Raw genomic sequence first — 15,571 nt, 5'->3', positions numbered from 1 at the left:
CAAGTGTAGTGGGCGGCCGACCATTACTTGCGATGATAATCGAGCAAGTTTGGTGGGTGGTCGGCCGGTACTTGCGATGTTAATCGAGCAAGCGGGCATTCGGCCAATACTTGCAATGTCATCGAGCAAGTTTGGTGGGTGGTCGGCCGGCACTTGCGATGTTAATCGAGCAAGCGGGTGTTCGTCCAATACTTGCAATGTCATCGAGCAAGTTTTGTGGGTGGTCGGCCGGCACTTGCGATGTTAATCGAGCAAGCGGGCGTTCGTCGAGCAAGTTTGGTTGGCGATTGGCCGGCACTTGCGATGTTAATCGGCAAGTGTAGGTGGCGGTCGGCCATTGCTTGTTCGATAGAATATTTCCAATACTTTTGATGAAAACGCCTCGTTAAAACCTCCCTGGTTGGGTGAGGAAAGAGTGCGTGATTTTATTGATTTTAGCTGTAATAGAACTTGAGGTGCGTGGCATTCCACGTCCTCGGTACAATTTTTCCTGAAAGCTATTCTAGATGATAGGTTCCTCCTTGTGCGACTTCTCGGACTCGGAAAGGCCCCTCCCAGTTGGATGAGAACTTCCCTTCATTTTTTCTTGTAAGTCGAACTCGGAGAGTTCGACCGACCATCCTATCATCCTCCCTGCAAGGTCCGGTTTAGATAAAATTTTAAAAATAGGGTAGTCGGTTCTTACAGTTATGGAGTGATTTTGGAAGTAGGGGCGCATCCGCCTTGCCGTGAGGACGAGTGCGAGAGCCACCTTCTCAATCATCTGATATCGGGTCTCGGCCTATCGGGTCTCGGCCGAGTGGAGGGTTCGGCTGACAAAGTATACGGGTCGCTCCTCGCCCTCGGCTTCCTGCACTAGGGCAGCGCTGACTGCTTCTTCCGAGACTGCTAGATATACCAGGATTGGGTTGTCGGGCCTCGGCTTCTGGATGACGGCCGGGGATGTGAGGAACTCCTTGAATTGTTTGAAGATTTCCTCACATTGGTCGTCCCAGACGAATTTTTTGCCCTTTCGGAGCAACTGGACCATCGGCCTCGTCCTCTCGGCCAAGCGGGGGACAAATCGAGAGAGGGCGGTCAGCCGCCCAAGGAGTTATTGTACCTCCTTCACGGTGTTCGGGCTTCTCATGTTGAGTATGGCCTGGCATTTGAATATTGACAACCGATGGGTGATGACATCCGGGCTCACCCCCGGCATGTCGGCCGGCGTCCATGCGAACATGTCGATATTCTTTTTTAGTGCGGCATGCATGATCTCGGCCTCGGCTGCTGCCAAGGCTGTTCCTACAGCCATGCTGTGTTCTTCGTCGAGGAAGGGGACTCTCCTTAGCTCTTCCCTCGCCTCCAGCCTGTCCTCGGTCGCCTGGGGATCGAGGTCCACCAACGCCAGTTGGCTTGATTTCCCTCGGTCGGTCCTTCCTGGGGGAGCGGTCTTTTCGGGCGGACTTCCTTGTTCTGAGGGGAGAAGTGTCGGTCCTTAGAGGTTCCACCCGGAGGCTCTTGGCGTAGCATTCTCGTGCTTCTTTCTGGTCTACGTGGATCGTGAGAATGTCCCTTGTTCTTGAAGGGAACTTCATTGCGAGGTGAGGGGTTGATACTATGGCCATCAGCCGGTTGATGGATGGTCGGCCGAGGAGGATGTTGTAGGAGGTGTTGGCGTCAATGACCAGGTATCGGATTTTGATGGTCCTGGTGCTCTTTCCTTCTCCGAAGGTGGTGTACAACTCGATATAACCCTTGGTACCCACCCTCTCGCCCGAGAATCCTACCCCGTGGTCGTCGTACGGCATCATCTCGGCCTCGGCCAACCTCATGGCCTTGAAAGTTTTCCAGTAGAGGATGTCTACCGAACTTCCTTGGTCCACAAGTGTCTTCCGTATGGTGAATCGGTCTATGTCGACCGCTATTACCATCGGGTCGTCCTGCTGGCGGTAGTCTACGCCCTTGAAGTCTTCGTCCGTGAAGGTGATGGGTGGCATCCTCGGCCGGAATGCCACTGCGTTGACCTGGTGTACCGCCCGGAGGTGTTTCTAACGAGCGTTGTTTGTGCTTCCTCCCCCGGCGAAGCCGCCGGCTATAGTGTTGATAACTTCTCGGTTACCTCTCCTATCGGCCTCCCTGGGGGGATCGTCTCTTCGAAGGGGGTCGGCCCTCGCGGGTTGTCGGTCGCCTCTGTTATCTCGGTCATTTCGGCCGCGTTGAGGAGACCTCGTCCGCTTGGGTGGATCCGCCTGGCCGGGAGGGTCTCGGCCATTCCTGACGAAACGGCGGAGATGCCCATCCTGGATAAGTTCCTCGATCTTATCCTTAAGGGCCTGACACTCGTCGGTTGAGTGTTCGGTGTTTTGGTGGTACCGACATTGCTTCCTTCGGTCGGCGTTATTTGGGCTGGCCACCTTCCTTGGGGGAGGGATCAGCTCAGCGTTGAGGGCTTCGTCCAGAATCCTCCCCCGCTCGGTCGTCAGGGGTGTATAACTTGAGAACCGGATCGGTCGTTCCTTTGACCCGGCCGCCCTGACGATCCTTCTCTTCCTTGTTTTTCTCCCCACCGGCCTGGTTACAGAATTCTCTTAGCTCTTCCAGTTGCATCTACTTAGCAGCTCTCTTTCTCAGCTCGTCCAGGCTGTCGGCCGGCTGCATGCACAGGTTGTCAGCAAAGGGCCCCGGACGCAGGGCCGTCAGCATGTGGTGCATGGCGACGTCCGGACTCAGATTCCGGATGCTCATTGTCACTTTACTGAACCTATCCACGAAGGTTCTCAGCGACTCTCCCTTCTCCTGGCGGATGCCTACCAGAGCGATGGAGGTTAGATGGTGCGGCCGGCTGGTCGCGAACTGCGTTTCGAACTTTGCGACGAGCGTGGCAAAGCTGTCGATGGAGTTGGGTGAGAGCTTGGTGAACCAACTAAGGGCTGCACCCTTCAAGGATGTGGGGAACACTCGGCACAAGACGGCGTCGTCCGAGGTGTAGAGACTCATATGGGTTGTGTAGGCGTCCATATGCCCGTTCGGGTCGGTCGACCCGTCGTATCGGTCTCGGTTGAAACCCTTCCACTTCTCAGGAAGTGGGACTTCGATGATGTTGTTTTTAAAGGGATGTCGGCGGTTCGGGTCGGCCGTCAGGGTCATCCGGGTGGACCTGATTAGGCACGACTCGTCGCCCATCTCAGTCTCGCGGGGAGGGGGTCGGCCTCTCGTCCCCTCGGCCACATCCGGGTTGGGGGGAGAGGTGTAGGACTTGCCGACCACGTTCGTCGGTATGACAGAGGGTCCTCCCTCCCCCAGCTTCTTTCTCATATCTTCGTTCTCCCTGCGGAGAACTTGCAGCTCTTGCTCATTTTTCTGAGCGGCCTCCTCGGCCTTTCTTTGCATCTCGGCCATCTCCCTCTGGAGAGACAGCAGCAGCATTGTTTGGTCGGCTTCAGTCATTCTTTCCATGCTTCTTGTTGAAACCATCTACTTTTTTCCTTCAGCTAGTTTCCCTCGGCCCCACGGTGGCGCCAATTGTTCCTGCTAGGGAGATGGGACCTAGAGAATTATTGAAGTCTTCTTCTCCTTCCTTCGGTCGGGCAGGTGATTGGGTGATGAACTGTGATTCTTCTCGTCTCCTTCCTTAACCTTCAGTACTCGGCGCTCGGTCGTCGGGCAAATCACCGGATGGTGGGGGTACCTGCGAAGGCACTCCGACGCTCAAGTCAGTAAAGCGGGTGGTCAGCTCTCAGGTAGGTGAACAGTAATAAATGACATACCTTACTCTTTGGGATGCGTACTATTTATATTATTCTAGTGGGCCTACCTTGTTTGGCCCATTTATCGAGGTGGACACCTCTTAGGTTTGCATTACCTAATTCTTAATTATAGATTAACTTCACTGATCTTGGTTTGAGCGTTAACTGTAATAGGGGTCGGCCGTCGGCCAAATCATCATGGCATGGGTCGGCCATCGGCCATATTCCAGTGGTCTCGGTCGTCTTGGCCAAGTCTTCTAAGGTCTCGGCCTCTCGGTCGTCTCGGCCAAGCCTTCCAAGGTCTCGGCCTCTCGGCCAAGTCTTCTATGGTCTCGGCCTCTAGGTCGTCTCGGCCAAGCCTTCCAAGGTCTCGGCCTCTCGGCCAAGTCTTCTATGGTCTCGGCCTCTCGGTCGTCTCGGCCAAGCCTTCCAAGGTCTCGGCCTCTCGGCCATACCGATACACACCATATACTAATTTTATTAAATGGATTAAAACATAGCTATTAAGGTTTAGTTTATGGACAAAGTTTCTAAGTGGACCTGCAACAATTATTACGTTTTGTCTTAAATATAAATATTAAATTTAATGTTTTAATTACATTTAGTTTTATTAAAACTTGTTTGTATTCTTTATGTAATTTGTAGTTTTGAAATTATATCTTTGAAAACTTTGTCAATAATATTCAATATATAATTTCTTCTTGCTTGGTTAACATTATCAATGACTGAGATTATTTTTATTGCAAAAATAATTGTACGTGAGTATCATGAACAAAATTGTTGATTTTTTTATTTTATTTTTGAGGTGACAAATATTTTCACATTACTGAAAAAATAAAAAGAGTCCTATAAACGGATTTAGGTAAAAAGAGGCCTATAAACGGATTTAGGATTTAAGGTTTAGGAAGACATAAGTTTGATGAGAAGTGAAAGAAGTTTTGGGAAGGGACAATTTTCGATCAATAATTTAGTGAGAATTAATCTAACTTACTTCTACAAAAATTCACAATGCAATATTAAGTTCATATTTTTATTGTATTATGATTAAACGTGCATTCTTGCTATATATTTCTTTCCAAAGCACTAGTGAAAAAACAAAACCATATATATATGATTACATAATAAAATAGTGGTTAGTTTATAGTAAATGGGTTATGTTATTAGAAGATCCCAATAATTTAAAACAAATGTAAAAAAAGTGATAAATAATAGTGATACAAAACAAATGGACCCCGTAGCATTGGTACATGAGTTGGTACCCTAGAGGCCATACTGTTACACTACAAAAAAAAACCGATTTACCTACGGACAAAATCCGTATGTAACAGCAGAAATCCGTAGGTAAATCAGCATTACCTACGGATTTCCCACGGAAAAAAATTCGTATGTAATGTTGGCGTCGGTAATTTACTTACGAAATATGAACCCGTGGGTAACCGCAGTCCGTAGGTAATACCCACGAACAACACTCCGTAGGTAATACCCACGAACAGCACTCCGTAGGTACTACCCACGAACAGCAGTCCGTAGGTACTACCCACGAACAGCAGGCCGTAGGTAATTCCGTATGTAATCATACATTCATCAAAGTATCTATTCATACATTTAAATGAATGCCTTTTTTAAAACCTGTATAATTTAACATATCCAACACACATTTAATTTCAAATTCAAATATAACATAATTAAAGTCTCATCATATAAAAGATAACATAATATAAAGTCAAGTCCACTTGAAACATCTAAAAATCAAAACAAACTTGAAACATAACTAAAGATCCTAATTCAAAAGTCAAGTGAACTTGTAATGTAATTTGTTGTTCAAAAAAACTAAAAACATAATCCTAATAGTCTGCATAATGATTATCGTCATCTTGTTGTTGCGTAGGTGGTTCCTTTTGCCTTGGTGGTTCTTGTGGCGACAATACTTGTTGAGATTGTTGTGCAACAGAACTTCGTGCTTCAGGAGGAAGGAAAGGAAGAATGATACTAACCAATGATTTCACATGCTCGGTGAGTTTATCATTGTGTTCCTTATAATTTCGAACTTCTTCCTTTAGCAACAAAACGCTTGCTGAATGCTCAGAGGAACTCGAAGGTTGATTATAGGTGAGAGTATTACCACGTTTAAAGTTATGAGCCAAGTCTCCAACCCCGTAGATTCGACCTTTCTTCTTGCCACCTGCTGTAAGAAGCCAACTTTGAAGTCTAATTCTGTCTTCCTCTGCAGAATCTATGGGGGATGATCCAGATGCAACCTCTGATCTGACTTGGGAAAGTCTACTATGAAATTCTTCCTATTATTGATACACAAAAATAATGTCATATGTACAATATATAACTAAAATAAAGAAAAATAACAACAAAATGTAACTCACGTGTGTACGTCTCGATCTTTCATCAACAAATTCACCACTACTTTTTCGTATATGAGTCTGCATAAATACCTCATCAATATATGTTGGACGACCCAACTCTTTTGCCTATAAACAACAAACATAAATAATGTTATTTTTATGCAAAACAATATCATCCAACTTCTTAAACTTGATATAATCCAATGTAGTATTATCAAATATCTAACCTTCAAACATTGTATAATAGAATAATATGTAATCATAAAACATAATTCAAAACCAATTACAAACAAAGTCCAATGCAACTTATATGTTTCTTGAATACATACCATGCGAATGGCATGCTCATGTGTACTAATGGAGCCACCTGTGTGTAAAGAACCACCTGTGTCAGATGTTCGGTTTTTTTGGTTTTGCATACACTTGGAACGAAAGTCAGGTGAATTCCACTGAGATAGCAAAGAAGTCCATACATCATCAAACATCCAAATAGGCTTTTTCCCATTCTTTCTAGCTTCCATGAACATTTCAGATAACCTATGTGCGGCTTTTGAGTGGAAGTTTTTTTTAATCTTTTCCTCATGTTTAGGTTTCCAACAGACTTTTTTCTATGTAAACACAAAATTTATAGTTAAAAAAGTGAATAATTTTTTAATACAACACTTTAAAGAAATAATAACTGAGAATTCAATTAAGGAAGATGCCAAATACCAAAAGAAATGGACATTTTAATTAAATGCAACAAGTATTGTTAATATTAAATATAAGAAGAAATACTTTAAAACGTATAAGAAGAAATACTTTAAAACGTTTGAAGAAGATTTCTCTGTCTTCATCAGTCATTGAACCCCATGTAAGCCATGGCTGACAATATTGTTGTTTAATGATGAATGTGATTGCCTGTGATGCAACCCTACATGGATGAAACCTTAAAAAAACAAATAATAAAGAAATTATTAGATAATAAATTGATAAAAGAAATAATGTGAAAGATTTTATTTGTGGTCTTTACTTACCCATTACCATAAGGTGAAATCATAGGAAGAGCATGACCAACTGAGAGAGTGTCATCCTCATTGTTTGATTCTGCATCACCTCTATCAGGATAAATCTGTGCACCTTCCCCAATAGCACAATCATTGATTCTAGAAGGCACTGATAGCGGTGAGGGTGTTGATAATGGTGTAACCCTTGGCAATGATGATGGTACTGATGATGTTGAGGGTCCTGTACCTGATGGAGAAGGCGCTGATGCCACAACTGGGGTTGGGGAAGATGTGGTGGGAGAAATGTCTCTTCTTGATTGAGAAGGTATGTCTGCAGTCCTAGGACATGGAAAAGATGCAGCTGTAGAGATAGGCATGAGACCTGGGGTAGGAGAAGATGTATGTGCAGGAGTTGGGGATGGGGAAGGTACATGTGCAATAGGTGCATTTGGTGGGGGTGGAATATTTACTTTAAGCACATATCGTGGCCTTTTACGCTTCATTACCCTTTTCCCCTTATTTTGACCAGATAAGTAAGGTTTTGGTTGGTCACGTCCTCCTGAAGACATCTATAACAAAAAATTTATATTATCAATTATAAATGAAAGGAACATACTGCAATTAAAAACACACAACATAATAAAAGTTTCTTTCACATAAGAATCATTATGTTATTACATAAACAAGAAAATAGCAACACTAACAATCACATAATGTATTCATAACACATAATTCAATCATCATCAAATTCATGTTCTTCATTGTCTTCTTCTGAATCATTTCGTTCAAGTTGCCCGTCTTCACTATCCTCTCTAGTATAATCATCTTCAGTGTCCCCATTTTCACTATCTTCAAACTCCTCTTCATTATCCTCTTCTTGAAAATCTTGAAGTTCATTATCTTCGTCCACTTCTTCAACATGAACTTGCGAATGTTGGAATCCTGAAATACCTTCAACTTCAATTACGTCATTTACATGTGACATTTCATCTATTTGGTAAGGAACATCATCTTCCATATCAAGAGATTCAATGCGACCTCTAGGCTTTGTTTTAATTGAAACACACCAACTTTTTTTGTCCTTTCTTGATGTCGGATAGGGGACATAATATACTTGTCTTACATTATGTGCAAGGATAAATGGATCAAAGGGTAAATACCTTTTCTCCATGTGAATGTCCACAATTCCATATTTAGCATCCACTATTGTACCTCTATGTGATGGATCAAACCACTGACTATAAAATACCACCACTTTCTTTGGGGAGCTCGAAGAATTGTACTCTAGCTCATATATGTGTTCAATGAGTCCATAGAAATCATCATGGCCTCCTTCCGTGAGCCCCTTTACATAAACACCACTATTTATTGTTTTTTTCCCCTTGCTCCATGCATGAGTGTGAAATTTGTACCCATTGACGAAGTAAGTGTGCCATTCACTAGCACATGTGAAAGGGCCATATGATAATTCCCTTAAGTGTATGTTTCTTACATTTAAAGGCTCACTTGTAACCTACAAAGGCAAGAGATACTGACTTATTTATATTTTTTTAGGTTATATAAGACATAACTTAATCACATTGAGTTGATCATACCTGACCCGTAAACCATTCCGGGAAATGTGCATGCATATCATTTGATGCATTTGATGAGCTTATTTGTTTAGATTGCAAGAATGAACTGTGAAACATATTAACACAATCAAGAATGGTTTATTTAGAGGATCAATTTTGTCAAAAATTGAAGTCAATTATTTGATATACTCACTCGAGGTATGGTTTTACTTCGTTGCAATTGATCAAAACATGAACATGGACAGAGTTCCATTCTTTATGGTTGAACCAATGGATTAACTTTTTTCCTGAAGAACGATCAGGCTGGTTAAAGATGGATAACATTGATGGAAAACTTTCAATTCCACGAGGTATTTCATTTCTACGATTTCGTGGTGACAACATGAAGTTCTTGAAATAGTAGGAACAAAAGTGAATTGTTTCTCGGTGCAAGTAAGATGCAGAAATTGATCCTTCAACTTGAGCCTTATTTTTCACTGAGCGTTTAGAATCACCCATAAACCTATAATTAAGTAAATTGGAGATGGATTTACACAAATAAATGAACTATTTTGACATAATAACAATAATATTTTTCATACCTTTCAAATGGATACATCCATCTATATTGAACTGGTCCACCAAGTCTTGCTTCATTTGCAAGATGAATTGGAAGGTGTTCCATTGAATCAAAGAATGCAGGGGGGAATACTCTCTCCAACTTGCAAAGAATGATTTGAAATATTTTCTTCCATTCTAACCAAGTCATGATCCTTTATTGTTGCCGAGCACAAATCTTTGAAGAAATGGCTGACTTCGATGAGTGGATTCAAAACATGCACTGGTAATTAATGAAATGCAATAGGAAGTAAACACTCCATGAATATATGACAATCATGACTTTTCATCCCAAGCATCTTCCCCTTGTCTACATCCACACATCTTGCCAAATTTGAAGAATAACCATCAGGCATACGAAGTTCTTTTATCCATTGATAAACTAACTTTGATTGTAGTTAAAGTGTAATTTGCTTTTGGTTTTAGAATCTTCCCATTAGCTTGCAACTTTAACTCCAAATCAGGTCTCCTACAATGCAATGTTAGGTCTTTTCTTACCTTATCATTGTCTTTTGTTTTACCTTTTACATCCATGACGGTGTTAAATATATTGTCAAAGAAATTTTTCTCTATATGCATAACATCAAGATTGTGCCTCAATAAATTATCTTTCCAATATGGAAGATCCCAGAAGATACTTCTTTTTGTCCAATTATGCCACTCTCCATAACCTGGTAATTTGGACATGTGAGGCTCATCTATATTCCAAACCTCTTCAGATGTCAACATAGGTGGTGGTCCACCCATTTCAACTTTATCCTTTTTGAAAGTCTTTTTATTCCTCCTAAATGTATGATCATTAGGCAAGAACCTACGGTGTGAGTCAAACCAACTTTTTTTTTTCCATGTTCTAATCTAAAGGCCTTTGTGTGCTCCATGCAATACGGGCAAGCCAATTTACCTTGAGTACCCCAACCAGACAACATGCCATATGCAGGGAAGTCATTAATTGTCCACATTAGACTTGCTCGCATCATAAAGTTTTGCTTCCTTGAAATATCGTATGTTTGAAAACCACTCCACAACTTTTTAAGATCATCGATAAGTGGTTGCAAATAAACATCGATACGAGCCTTTGGATTATGTGGACCGGGAATGAGACAACTCAAAAACATATAGGGTTTAGACATGCACATTTCAGGAGGAAGATTATATGGGGTGACAATTACTGGCCAACAAGAGTAAGGTTTTGCTGATGCTTGAATATATGGATTAAATCCATCAGAGCATAAACCAAGTCGTATATTACGTGGCTCAGCGGCAAATTCAGGATGTAATTGATCAAAATGTTTCCAAGCTTCACCATCTAAGGGATGTCGTAGCACACCCGAAGGTCTTCTATTATCATAGTGCCATGTCATTTGTCCTGAAGTTTGCATAGATGCAAACAATCTTTGTAATCTTGGAATTATAGGAAAATAGAACATTCTTTTCAGAGGAATTGGTTTTCTTTTACTTGTTCCAACTTTTGGGTCATGATATCGTGCATGATGACAAAATTTACACTGTAGTAGTTGTCCATCATTTTTCCCATATTCATTGTCATAAAAAAGCATACAACCTTTTACACAACAATCTATCCTCTTAGCCTTCAACCCCAACATTGACACTAACCTCTTAGCATCATAATAACTTTTTGGCAAACCCTCTTTTATTGGTGTAGCATCCGACAACATTGTTGTGATAAAATCTAAGCATTGGTTAGGAACATTCCAATTAGACTTGCAAGCTAACAATTTCATACACATTGATAATTTAGAATCTACAGCCCCTTCAAACAATGGCTCATTAGCCTCTAACAACAAATCATAAAATCTCCGAGCTTCTTCATTGGGAGGCTCCTCTCTGTTATTAAAATTAGATGGTTCAAATGTCTCATGTTGCCCAAGAGCATCGTACACCATGTCTTACATTGCTACAAATTGTTCACTTTCATCCACATGTACATCACTACTTGAAACACGAACGTCATCGTCATTGTCATTAACATGTGGCACTTGTTCACCATGATGAATCCAAACATGATAATCATACATGAAACCGTTTTTATAGAGGTGAAGCTTGACCATTTCAATTGGAAAAATCTTTGTACATTGACATTTATCGCATGGACATCTAAGCTTCCTTTCATTCAAATAAGACTGTTGCTTACAAGCTTTAATGACAAACTCTTCAACCCCATTCACAAAACTTTCTTTTAAACCCCCTCTGCCAATATAACATCTATCGTACATTCAACTACGATTTACATGAAACCATTCCATGTTCTGAACCAACGACAACTAAAGATTGAAGTTGCCACAAAGATGCCTTTAGCCCTTTAATGTATTAAAAAAGAGTATTATAAGTTACTTCACCCTGAACTAGCAAGTAATGTAACAATCAATTGTGTTAAAAAATGATATCTATGAACAAAGCATCTCTTAAACCAATATAATGATATCTCTTAATAAGAAAGAGTTTCATAAATTATTGCATTATATGACAACATCAATTACTTATATAAGTTTTATGCAGGACATCAATCACTTCCTAATGCACTTTTCTCCACTATAATATAAACAAACAATTATCATAAACTACAGGTCTATATAGTATGTAATTTCAGTTAATACCATTCACAAAACAACAAAAAATAAAGCAAATTTTAGACCCATTCTAGTAAAAGAGGTTCAACATGCCACCAATTAGTGAAAATAATGTAGATTCTAATAAATTGCAATGGCCATATGAGTATACTTAAATCTATTTCAGAAAGACTTACCTCTTACAAATCCTTTCAACTGATATGATAAAAATCCTAAACTGTTTAAAACCTTCAAAGCAACATCCTGCAATTTTAAAAGTACAGTCAAAATTATAATAGAAAAATATTAGTTTGTTTTAAAAATATTTGCTCAAGATAATATGTACTAAGAGAAGTTCAGAAAGAAAAATAGATAAATGATATCCCAACAATCAACAACCTAAAAGATAATTAATTGAGACAAATATTTTCATTTCTACTCTAACATATCATAAGAATATTTAAATCAAATACGATTTGGCTGAAAGGGATCATGACCTTAAATTGTATCGTGAAGCTGCAGTTGAGTATTGTGACCTTAAATTGTTAGAACAAGAGATTTTCTCCTTCAAGGATGACCCTAAAATTCCATGTGGAGCTTCCTTGAGAAAGATGGCCACACTATTACACAAGTAAGAAAGTAAATCTATATCACATATTTAAGTACTAGTTTTAAAGAGTTTAATGGTTATGCACAACACAGATAATGTAAACAGTTTTACATTGTGAACCAATAAAATATCACTGGTGATACAACTTTTGAATTAGATAACATAAAAGTCAACAAACATACCATATATGATAATTTGTACTGAGATGATGGTGTAAAATTTATATTATGAGTGCATAGTCTATTTCCTCAGTTTTAAATATGCCAGGTTTCATTATGATAGGTCTGAGTGCAGCATACAAAGACTAATCAAGTTGAGAAATTCTGTAATGCGTTCATATCAAGATTACAAAATTCCAACTGCTTGGATGCTTGACTCAGGAATCACGGCAAAGGTATCATTTTTATGCTTTCTTTGTGAATGTGATGACAACAATAACGACACTTAGTAAACCTTGTCTTTCTAATTTTTTTTTAATTTTTTTTTATTTTTATTATTATTATTATTATTATTTTATCGGCAATACCTTGTCTTTCTAATAAGATCTGGAAGTTATGGTTTAATGACATTGGCAATTCTTGAAATTAGTTTTCCTGAATAGATATAATACTTAACCATGAATTGAGTTGTGTTGTGTGAGCCATAGAGCTCCCTGCCATGTGTTGCTTTACTTTAAGTGTTTCTTTAACTCAATGAAAATGAAATGAAACAACACAACTAACTGAATGAAGAACATGCTTCAGTTTAGGATTTATTAATCCAAGTCTCTTGTAATTAATTGGTTACTGAGTATTACTAACATACATTTTCTATCTTAATTTTTCAATGTAAAACTTGATTGGATGAATAATAAATATGCCATTTCTGCAGATTATCAGGTATTTCTTACTGTCTGCAAATCTCTGCATACCATATATGATTATAGAAACATCATACATATACTAGGAATATCTACTATAGCAATTGTTCCATCACAAGACCTAAGAAAAGCAAGTATACTATAGTTGCCAAGCATATATCCCAATAAGGTGATGTAATTAGCTTAAACAATTAAGTGGATCATCCTAACCCATTCTAATTTCCATATAAAAGGACCATTGATGAGCATATATTTATTCACACTCACTAGCCTTTTTCATAGATTATTGGACTATAATAATAAGTAAATCCATTGTTTTAATTAATATTCTTATAATTGGGTTTATTTGGGCCTTAACTATTATTATTGTTAATTTTGTGTTTTTAGAGTAAATTATCCAGAGGAAGCATCTACCTTTGTAAATGGGCCAAATATGCAAAAGTCCAAGTTGCTTCTTGAACCAAAACAGAAAAAATATTCTGAGGAGAAGAAAGAGAAAATAAAAGCTACAAGATTCCAGAAACAGAATTGGAAGCAAATCTTCTGCAAAATAAAAAGAATTATGGAAAGTGGAAATTGTTTACAAAATCTAAACTGCAATATTTTCCCAAGATCCTTGGAGCAGAAAAGCCTATAAAAGGACACAAGCATCAAGGAGAAAAGAGAGAGCTTCATAGGGTTTTCTTAGTTTATTTTCTTCTTAGTAATTCTTTTGTTTTGCCTCCGCATGGAAGGCTAAACCTTTTTGGTTGATTCTTTTGTAATTCTCCATTGAGTTCTGAGGTTTTGTTCAATAAAAGTTTCGATTTTTAATTCTCTATAGCAGTTGTTTTTATTGTCTAATCTCCTGGAAGACTAGTTTTTGTGAGAGGTTGTACTTGAACGCATGATTGAGAGTCTTCCTTATCTTAAACTTTGGTTTCTTAGTTAGTTCACATTGTTCTAATTAATTTCTTGGGCGCATGATTCAAGGGAGATGAGGTAAGCATTCCCATGGAGTATACGCATGGAACAAAGTGGGTATGGATTAAACCAGTAGACGCATGCTTTATTAGTGAGTTTCAGTTGAATCAGATCGGCGCATGTTCAATCTGGTTTAGCTCTGTTGGAGGATTGAGAAAAGATTAATCTTTAGACAACCTGTGAAGAATTCAATGGTGGAAGAACTTGGGATCAACAACTTTTTATTTGTTATTTTAATCTCTTTTATATTTTCTGCACAACTATCTCAAACCCCCTTTTTATCTTTATTGTTATTGCTAACTTTTATTGCTTGTAGATAGATTTTAAACCCTGATCAACTGATTTTACTATTGGATTTGTTGGGAGATGACTTGGGGACATTTGTCCACAATTATACTATTATCTCTCTAGTGTTAGACAAGTCTACACTAGAATCATATTAATTTGACAGCAAAACGACAACTATCAAATTTGGCGCCGTTGCCGGGGATTCCAATTTGATTTTGGTTATCAGGTTTTTCTTTCTTATTTGCATAATTTTATTTTTTTTTCCTATTTTTTTTTTCTGCATATTTAACCTGTGTTTTCTTTCTATTAGTTTATTTATTTATTTAATATAGCAATAAAAAAAAACGAAAATAAAAAATAAAAAATCTAATATTTAGGATATCTCTTACCTTTATTTTACTTTGATTTGTTTTTATTTTCTTTCTATATATCTTTTATCTTTATTTTGTTTTGATTTGTTTTATTTTCTTTCTTTATATCTTTTATCTTTATTTCTTTGTTTTTATTTGTTTTTATTTTATTTCCTATATCTTTTATCTTTATTTTTTTGTTTTGATTTGTTTTTATTTTATTCCTTTATATCTTTTATCTTTATCTTATTTTGTCTTTATTTTATATCTTTTATGTTTTTAGTTATTTCTTTTATTTTGTTTTGCAATCTTTATTTCTTTCTATTTTTGTTTTTGTTTACTGTTTTTATTTTCTATATTTTATTTATTTTAACATAATTTTTTTTTCTCTAACTATTTTTTAAGCATTAAGTGTAGCATTTGCATTAGGTTTTTTTTTTTAGGATCTTGCATTTAGGTTAGACACTTCAGTTGCTACTCTTTGATTTTTGTTTTTTAAACTGAAAGCAATTCAGGGAAGACTCTGTCTAGGAAAGACTTGGTTTTTAAGTTTGTCCGCTTGTGACTCACCTCTCTTTCTTGGGAGTTTATTTGGTTTGCTTTTCAATTAAAAAAAAAAAGTTTGCCCTGAGGCGTCTAATAGGTATTGGTGTCTGTTACATATCCCGATTTTCAAATCCAAAATGGAAGAG

General features: G+C 38.6%; 2 protein-coding genes across 2 annotated transcripts; both read right to left on the bottom strand.

The window, feature by feature from the left end:
* Positions 1 to 6,211: 6,211 nt before the first annotated feature.
* On the bottom strand, positions 6,212 to 7,640 carry LOC137836175 (uncharacterized). The gene is made up of 4 exons (XM_068645030.1): positions 7,102 to 7,640; positions 6,887 to 7,013; positions 6,415 to 6,693; positions 6,212 to 6,307 (listed from the first exon to the last, which is right to left on the bottom strand). Exons 1-4 carry the CDS (start codon positions 7,638 to 7,640, stop codon positions 6,212 to 6,214), a joined length of 1,041 nt encoding a protein of 346 aa, XP_068501131.1.
* Positions 7,641 to 7,804: 164 nt separating this feature from the next.
* Positions 7,805 to 11,146, bottom strand: LOC137836174 (uncharacterized). The gene is made up of 6 exons (XM_068645029.1): positions 10,144 to 11,146; positions 9,741 to 9,913; positions 9,227 to 9,345; positions 8,839 to 9,147; positions 8,667 to 8,751; positions 7,805 to 8,584 (listed from the first exon to the last, which is right to left on the bottom strand). Exons 1-6 carry the CDS (start codon positions 11,144 to 11,146, stop codon positions 7,805 to 7,807), a joined length of 2,469 nt encoding a protein of 822 aa, XP_068501130.1.
* Positions 11,147 to 15,571: the final 4,425 nt, after the last annotated feature.

Source organism: Phaseolus vulgaris, chromosome 5 (assembly GCF_000499845.2).
Source record: "Phaseolus vulgaris cultivar G19833 chromosome 5, P. vulgaris v2.0, whole genome shotgun sequence".
NCBI classification, from domain to species: Eukaryota; Viridiplantae; Streptophyta; class Magnoliopsida; order Fabales; family Fabaceae; genus Phaseolus; species Phaseolus vulgaris.
This window is presented reverse-complemented; position numbering and strand designations above follow the sequence as displayed.